Source organism: Apodemus sylvaticus, chromosome 2 (genome assembly GCF_947179515.1).
Source record: "Apodemus sylvaticus chromosome 2, mApoSyl1.1, whole genome shotgun sequence".
Lineage (NCBI taxonomy): Eukaryota > Metazoa > Chordata > Mammalia > Rodentia > Muridae > Apodemus > Apodemus sylvaticus.
Window position 1 is genome coordinate 113,975,924 of NC_067473.1, and position 8,941 is coordinate 113,984,864.

The window sequence follows — 8,941 nt, forward strand, 5'->3', positions numbered from 1 at the left end:
ACTTTGTTCTTTTGTCTTATAATTTAAATCTACAGGACTGAAGAGATGGCTCAGCAGTTAAGAGCACATACTACTCTGTCAGAAGACCAGAGTTTGGATGCCAGCAACAATATTAGGTTGTTCATAAACATATGTAACTCCAACTAGGGGATTAGACACCTTCTTCTGGACCCTGCGGACACACACACACACACCAAGAAATAGTCAGTCTTTATATTTATTTTCAATAGGCACATAAAAACAACATATTTACATATTTTGAGAGTACCACGAAGTGTTCTAATACATGTTGTATAAATTGTATCATGGTTAAATTTGGGCATGTCTGTCTCCTCAAATACTGGCCACATTTGAAAGTAGCTTTTATAAAGTCAGTCAAGGCTTCTTAGAAGGATCAGGAAAAATCTAAGCAAAATGTTTGGGGTGCTGACTTGCCTTACCTGGGCAACAAGGACTTGCCCATTTAACCCAAGCTCCCTCCTCCAAGGCCTTCAGGGGTAGAGACTCGCCAGCAGGATCGAAGGACCCCAGGCCGTGTTTGGCACAATTTTCAAGCAAGAAATACACAAAGTGCAGCGCAGTGTCAGAGCCTCAGGCAGAGAAACATCTCTTCAGGCAGAGAAACATCTCTGCAGGCAGAGAAACATCTCTTCGGCTGAGGCCCTGTTCCCCACAGATGCTGAGTTCAGACCAGGCCTGTCACTGGATTGTTTGGATGTAGGGCCTTTTGCAGATGAAAAAAAACATATTGTCACAGGAAGAATCATTCCAGCACTTCAGGGCATACACCCTGAGATTGGCACAGTGCTCATTGTTCCCTGTGTTGTTGGGTTCACCTGGAATCCAGAACCTATCAAGTGAGAAAAGAAAGAAAGACACTCTGTGTACCTGACAGGATGCCTGTGTAGGATGAAGTCCTATCCACAGCGCCAGATAGGCTGGGCGTGATGGCACCAAGCACTCAGGAGGTAGGGGCAGGATGTCAGAAGTTCAAGGTCCACCTAGGCTGCAAAGCAACTTTCCAAGGCACCGTGAGATACATGAGACGGTGTCTTTAAAAATCAATTATTTCAGAGGCCAGCAAGAGGGCTCAGTGGGTTAGACTACCTGCCAGCAAAGCTGATAACGTGAGTCTGATCCCCAGAAACCACACAGTAGGGAAGAACAGACCTGGACAAGTTATCCTCTGACCCTTACACACATGTGACACATCCATCATGTACACACACAATAAAATAAATAAATAAAACTTTTGATGAGTTATTTTAACCCCAGGTTACATCCTCGCTGACAACCTGGCAAGGTTTTGCTCCCAAACCTAAGAAGACCTAAGAGTTGAAGTATCTTTCCACTCTAAGCCTCCTGCTGTGCCCCTGGCCTGCATCTCTCAAGGCTCTCATGAATCCATACTGCATAGGCCTGGACTGGGGTCAGATCCTCACCCCTGTTTGCTGTCAAACCCCATAAGACATGGAGGTCTCTAACTGGTCCCAGAGTCAGTTAGCTCCACTCTGCTCCAGTAGTGCCGCTGCTGTGTGAGGATAAGGACAAAGCAGAGCCCTGCGTTCATGGGAACTCACCGTGGAGCAAGTCAGGCCGGGAAGGAGGGCACAGCAAACTCACTCACCTCTTGCTTTGTTCCTTGTTGAATGGCGTCTGGTCCACCCAGTACCAGTTCCCTTCACTCCCTGCCTTGGTAAGTCCAATCCAGTGTGGAATTCCACCTGCTGCCTTGTAGAGAAACTCCTGTGGGGAACACAGACTAAGTGAGCAGAGGCCCAGCCTCCACCACCCCTCTGGGTATCCCTGCTAGGTACTCTTCCTTGGTACCCAGCAGCTGCCCTCAACCTGATGATGTCCCAGGAGAGCTGCAGACTCACACGTGCAGCCTCTTTTCTCAGAGCCCTCCCTGGCCCAGAGCCCACTTCCCATTCCTGGCTGCTCTTAGTTTATCCGCTAATAAACTTGGGACTTGTGTTTCCTAGTGAGGGGCTGGAGGACATGGGAGACTCAGCCTGCCAGGCACAGCAGCAGATGCCTGCAGTCCCTGCACTTTGAAGTCTGGGGCCAAAGGATGGAAAGTAAGAACCGATCCTGAGTTATCCTGAGACCAGGAGGTTCAGCTGAGCTACAGACAAGGGAAATCAGGGAATTGCCTAAACGTAATACCTAAATTACGTGAGCCCTTAATTGTGCCAGACACTAGAAGACCTCCATTATACCCCCAGGCAGGTACCATTTCATCAATTCACTTAAAGTAAGGCCTGGGAAATTCCCCTAAGGCCCCAGGACAAGCTTGATGACAGACTGTGACACTCAGCTAGAACAGGCCCTGGGCCTTCGTCTGTTCACTTCTCTGTCTCTTGGATTAGTAAGCTTGCTCTACAGTCTGATCACTGGGGTGGAGACTTTTTTTTCTGTTTGAAAATGTGCTTGCCTACGAATTTCATGAATTCATTGTTTCTAATGGCTGAATAGTACTCCATTGTGTAAATATACCTCATTTTTTGTATCCATTCCTCCGTTGAAGGACACCTGGGTTCTTTCTAGCTTCTGGCTACTACAAATAGGGCTGCTATGAACATAGTGGAGCATGTGTCCTTATTGCATGCCAGGGTATATGCCCAGGAGTGGTATAGCAGGGTCCTCCGGAAGTGTCATGCCCAGATTTCTGAGGAACCGCCAGACTGATTTCCAAAGTGGTTGCACCATCTTGCAATCCCACCAGCAGTGGAGGAGTGTTCCTCTTTCTCCACATCCTCGCCAACACCTGCTGTCTCCTGAGTTTTTGACCTTAACCATTCTGGCTGGTGTGAGGTTGTTTTGATTTCCATTTCCCTAATGATTAATGATGTTGAACATTTCTTGAGGTGCTTCTCAGCCATCCTAAGTTCTTCATGTGAGAATTCTTTGTTTAGCTCTGTACCCCACTTTTAACAGGGGTGGAGGCTTATTAAGTGTCTTAGTCACGGGGATTTCTAGTCTCTGCCATGTGGAATGAGCGCCCTCTGCTGGCTCTCTTTGAAGCGAGCAGATTATGTGATGGGCTCTCCCTAGGGACATGTGAGCAGAAATTACATTAAAGCTTTAGAGGCCAGTGAAGCTTGCTGTGTCCCCTTGCTTGTTGTGTCCCCTTGCTTCAACAACTTTGTGTGTTAAAATAAAGCCTCCTTTGGCTTAGGCCCTGATACCCACATAGAGCAGACCTCTGCCTTCCCTTGCAAGATGTATAGTATACGTGAGAAATAAACTCTGAGGGGTAGGGGATGGTAAGAAAATGACTAAGTGGGTAGGAGTACTTGCTGCATGAGAATGAGGTTGTGACTTCAAATCCCAGCAACCACAACCCCAGCAGAGACAGAAGATCCCTGGAACGTGTTAGTCCATTAGCCAGTACGCGGGGAATGTGGGGATGTAACAAAGTGACAGAACAGACATTTGCTATCCTCCTGTGGCCTCCACATATGCACTGCAACCACCCCACACACACACACATACATTCACACACCCCCACAACACACATTAGGTCACGCACAGTTAAGAAATTGTTGTTAGTGCAGCAAACTCCTGCCCAGCCTCGCTGACACACCCCTTCCCAGAGCCAGATGCTTGGACTCACTTGTTCTGATTCTGAGGACACTGAGGTCAGGTGGGCTTCCCTAGAAACACAGAACTGCTCCGCACTATACCAGGTCTTTGTGATGCGTGAAAAGTAATAGAAGTTACCCTCGAAGTACCTCCAGCCTTGAGCCACCATCTCCAAAATGTCACCTGGAAAACAGAGGCTGCAGTAACTGCGGTGCTCTGGGTTCTGCTTTGTTCTGGTGGGATGGGTGTTGAATGGGATCCTGGGGACAGGCCCTAGGGTCCTTGAACTCCCAGTGTCAGGGACTAGGGCCCTATCATTGTAACCCTAAAAGTCTGAGACTTGTGGATAGAGCCTCTGAGGCTGGACAGGGGCAGTGGCAGGGAAGGGAGCTATGACAGGAACATGGGGACTATCACCCCGGGCCCTGGCTCACAGTAATGAGCATCGTGGGATTCAGCAGGGTACAAGCCAGGTGTGACAGTCGTTACATTAGTAAAATGTCCCCATGTGAGCTCAGTGAGAAGCTTCCCACTTTGCTGGAGACAGGCTGGCCCCTGGCTCTGTGACAAGGAACAAAGAGGACAGAACGGTCCAGCCATGGAGAGAAAGCGCGACCTGGAACTCCAGCTGACTGACTTAGCTCCCTAGTCAGTTTCTGCGAGATGGTTGTAAGCTCTGATTTGATGACATCACCTTCCAGCTGCTGTTTGTTGTTTTACCTGGAAGCCTCACCCTAAGGGGTCCTCTGCTCCTCAGGGACTCTCTTTCAGAAAATCCATCAGAGGCCCCAGTGGGCCTTCCCCAGGTGATTTCTGCTGGAGGTTTTTAATGCCCAATTTGATGTTTTACTATATCAATCTAACACCTATCTATCTGTCTCTCTGTGTCTATCAATCATTTATCCATCCATCTCTTGTCTATTCTTTTATTTTTAGCTCGCTATATATTTAATAAAATCACTCACTCAAAACCAAATATGTGGCTATTTTCAGGCCATACAGAATGCCAGGACAGACTAGACTCCCAATGCATCTACGTTCTGCACCCTAGTGTAGCAACCCAAACTACTGCCCAGGACAGGTCGGGGCTTGCGGCCACGGGTCAGCCTATAGGCTGGCCTCACTCACTTACTCTGCCCCTTGAGTAGCTTGTTGACCTTCTCCAAGCTGTACTGTAGTCCTCGGACCTTTTCGTTCAAGGCGCTGGCTTTATCCAGATCTCTTTGCAGCTCTGGGATTTTGGCATTGAGATTGTCAACCTCTCCCCAGCTCATTGTTAATAGCTGGAGCTGATCCTGGGTTAGCTTCATGCTGGTTTCCAAATACAGGATTTGAGAACGCACCCTGTTGAGGCTGGCGTTCACTATCCGCATCTGCGCTTCAGCACCATCCACACGGCCTCTTTCAGTCTTAAGATCAGAGCCCAGGGTGCTGATGTTGTCCACGCGACCTTTCAACATCTGGGCATCACTCTTCACATCCAATATTTTGCCCATCAGCCTGGGATCTGTATTTGAGACAGTTAAGGGGTCAGCTGAGGGGTTCCTAAGCCATGGAGGTAGAGTGTTGCCCAAAGGAAGAAGCTGCAGGATCGCGCTTCATAAAGGACCAAGACAATCCAGGGAGCTGCCACCTACTCTCCATCCACTCATTAACATACAGCAAGCGTGCATTAGGTGCTACCATGCATCAGGAATGCTGGCTGGCACAGGCAGCAAGGATACCAAGAGCCTCATGAAGAAGCAGAGGGAGAGCTTAGCCCTGAAATTCCTTAGTGTAATCTGGGTGAACTTGGTAAGAAGGGGCTCCTTTAGTCACCCCCTCATCACTCCATCTCTGAGTCCCCTCTCAGTCTATGAGTTAGTTCCCAGACATCTCCCATCAAAGACCCCACCACCAGCTAGGGAAGTACACCCCTCCCTTGTCTGCCCACAGCCTGCTTTATGGCCACGAGTGGGGCCATATGCATGCAGACTCTGGAGCATACAGGAGGGGCATGAAGCTCTTTCTGCCCTTCCTTGGCCCTATCTTTCATGCTCTACTAAGTTCATAGGCTCAGGAACCTATGATCTAACTAATAACTGTCAATAACTAATCAATAACTGTCAAAGGAGTCCTATGGGACAGAAGATGACTCAGCAGGAAGAACACTTATCCTTGCAGAATACCTGGGTTTACTTCCCAGCATATACGGCAGCTCTCTACTGACTATAACTTCAGTTCTAGGAATGCCCAATGCGCTCTTCACTCTTAGGGCACCAGGGCATGTGGTACACAAACAGGTAAGCAAGACACTCACATACATATATAAAATAAAATAAATTGTTTTTTTTAAATAAGAGTCCTATGAGAAGAAAGTGCTAGAAGAGCCTGGTGGCTCACACCTTTACTCCCAGCACTCAGGAGGCAGAGGTGAGTGAACCTCAGCGAGTTCCAGGCAGGCCTGATCTACCGAGTTCCAAGCCAGACAGGGCTACATAGTGAGACCCTGACCCAAACAAAAAGAGAGAGGTGGGAGACAAGAGAAGAGACAAGTCTAGGATAAGATCAAGGCCAGTGATGTCCAGGAAGGGTGGGGCTAAGAATCTGAGACCATGCATGTAGGTTATGAAAAGAGAAGACATTTTTTCCTGTGTTCTCGAGAGCAGAAGGAAGGAAGGTATGACCACAGCAAGGGCCAAGAAGCTTCTAGAAGAGGATTAAGAAGGCTCCAAGTATGGACATACTTTTTGCCTGGACAAAGGAGTGCAGAGACTGGGGGGTTTGCTAACTTGGCCCAGTACAGAACTAGTACCTAGGAAGTACCTAGGAAGTACCTAGGAAGTACCTAGGAAGTACCTAGGAAGTACCTAGGAAGTACCTAGTTAGGTCAGGAGATGTCAAGCTCCATGCTGGGAGCTAGTCACAAGGCTTTGAACCCAACAGTCTGGGAGCTGTGAGTGACAGGGCTTCTCTGTGTAGCCCTGGCTGTCCTGGAACTCACTCTGTAGACCAGGCTGGCCTCAAACTCAGAAATCCGCCTGCCTCTGCCTCCCAGAGTGCTGGGATTATGGGTGTGCGCCACCACGGCCCGGTAAGAACAGACATTTTCTAATGCAGGTGATAAGATCCTCCTAGAACCCAGGATGGAAGGGATAGCAGGCCAGCTTCTAGAAACATCAGGAAAGTTCCTAAAATGTCATAGACCGGAGACACCAAGGACTGTAGCAAACGGTTTTGGATCCCCAGGGACCGGTTGACTTACAGAAAACAGCCTGAAGCACAATAGAGGCGACCAGCACCACTGCCAGACAGGAGAAGGCCACGCAGATGCAGAGAGGCTTCCTTAGAACTGGATCTTGCTTGGGAGGAGGCTCTGGAAGGGACAAGGGGGTCTGTTAAGGATCTGTGAAGAGCAGCGGTGGGCATGAGCACCAAGTGGGCACGGTGCAGTAGCTGGCACTTGCCTCGAGGCCAGAGAGAGATGTTCTGTTTGTCCACTGTGAAGTGCGCGTCAGGAGCCTCCTCCTTCATCTCCACCTCCGGCATGGGAACTTCTCAGCGCCTGTCTCCCAAGGACCTTTTTATCCAGAAAGAAACAGGAAATGAATCAAGAAGCAGGTCATTTTGTCGTGCCCAAGTTCCCTGTTCTTGGCTTAGATGATTTGCCTGGCAGAGGCCGCAGCTTCATCCTGTCTACCAAGATTTGGGCTTTGACGAGGAAGCCACCTGACTTCTTCCCTGGTACATAGACATTTTAATCATCTTATCCAAAGGCTCTTCTATCCTTGTAAAGAGATCTTCATCTATCATCCATCCATCATCTATCTACCCACCCTACAAATGCACATTGAGTGTCTTCTAAGAGCTCAGCCCAGGACCCCAGACAGGAACGTCTCAGTCTTCTCTCTCAGCAGCTTGCAACCTGACAGGGAAAAGCAGCCTGAGCAAGTAAACTACAGTACAAGATGGGGAGCATGGCAGTGGATGAGTATGCACTGTCAGAGCACATACAGGGGGCAGAGTGGTGGGGGAGCTGGCTGAGGGGTGGGCACTCTGGGGTGTGGGGAATGAGGCTAATAGGGCGCCAGGGGACCTGTAGATAGCTCTGGTCCTGTATACGTGTGTGATACGTGGGCAAGGGTCTAAAGAACCATCTGGCATCAGGTGATGAGAGTCCTTTTGAAGCATCTTAAGGAGTTTTATCTCCTTCTTGTGAGTTCAGGCAGGGACTTGAGGACAAGAAAGAGCACTCTGAGGGAAAGGGAGATCGTCAGTCAGTCAAGTGCTTGCCATATAAGCACAAGCCTTTCAGATCTCTATCACCCATGTTAATGCCAGGTATGTCAGCTGGCACCTGTCCTACCAGGCAACGGAGACAAAGACAAGCGCATCTGCGGAGAGCATCTAACCAGACCGGCAAAGAGTGTCTCTGTGTTCAGTGAGGGACCCTAATTCAAAGGATAAGGTAGAAAGTGATCGAGGAAGCCACTGGACATTGACCTCTGGCCTCTAAAGTATGCACACACGTGTGTACATACATATGTGAACATGTATACAAAAGAACCATGGTGAGGAAGATTGACTGGGATACAAGAGTCTAGAAGCAGGGAGACCACTGCAATAGAATGTTTTCATATGATCTCAGATGTTAGAACCTTATAAAATGAAACACAGGGACTCACATCGTTAAGTCTGAGGCTTCACTTCTCCTTGATGCTTCCTGCAGCTTGGGTATCTCATGTAAAGTAGGGTGGCTCAGCAGCAGTTGATCCAGATATTTATCTCTCCTCCCCTTGTCACTTTTTACTCCTCTCTGGAATCATAAACAGAATTCCTTAGGTAGAGCATACTCAGGGTTCAGAGGGAACTTAGCGAATGAGTAAGCTTTCTCCTGAGAAGTATTTTGTTTTGAAGAGTCCTGCTGTATCTAAGAACTTTGGTAGAAAGCAGATTCTAGACAAATATTCCTCAGAAGGTAGGAAAGAGAGAAGGATGAAAAGGAAAGAAGAACAGGGAGAAGATGAAAGAACTGGCACAGATAATTGGATGAAAGGGTGGATGGATGGATGGATGGATGGATGGATGGATGGGTGGATGGATAGATGGGTGGATGGATGGATGGATGGGTGGATGGATGGGTGGGTGGATGGATGGGTGGGTGGATGGATGGATGGATGGGTGGGTGGATGGATGGATGGATGGGTGGGTGGATGGATGGATGGATGGATGGATGGATGGAAGAATGGATAGTTGAATGGATAGATGGATGGATGGATGGATGGATGGATGGATGGATGGAAGGATGGATAGTTGAATGGATAGATGGATGGATGGGTGGATAGATGGATGATGTAAGGATGGATAGTTGAAT

General features: G+C 48.5%; 1 protein-coding gene across 1 annotated transcript; it reads right to left on the reverse strand.

Moving 5' to 3' along the window:
- Positions 1 to 203: 203 nt before the first annotated feature.
- On the reverse strand, positions 204 to 7,134 carry Cd207 (CD207 molecule). Its single transcript, XM_052174116.1, has 6 exons — positions 7,035 to 7,134; positions 6,833 to 6,943; positions 4,721 to 5,095; positions 3,620 to 3,771; positions 1,628 to 1,746; positions 204 to 850 (listed from the first exon to the last, which is right to left on the reverse strand). The coding sequence occupies exons 1-6, from the start codon at positions 7,114 to 7,116 to the stop codon at positions 700 to 702; spliced, it is 990 nt and encodes a 329-aa protein (XP_052030076.1). The 5' UTR covers positions 7,117 to 7,134; the 3' UTR covers positions 204 to 699.
- Positions 7,135 to 8,941: the final 1,807 nt, after the last annotated feature.

Bases quoted from the DNA above. Each gene is read 5' to 3' on its own strand.
- Cd207 (XM_052174116.1), bottom strand. From the start codon at position 7,116: ATGCCGGAGGTGGAGATGAAGGAGGAGGCTCCTGACGCGCACTTCACA. The intron at 5,096-6,832 runs GTAAGTCAACCG...TCTCAAATACAG, and splicing joins TGTGCTTCAGGCTGTTTTCT to ATCCCAGGCTGATGGGCAAA. The intron at 3,772-4,720 runs GTAAGTGAGTGA...TCTGTTTTCCAG, and splicing joins CAAGCTACTCAAGGGGCAGA to GTGACATTTTGGAGATGGTG.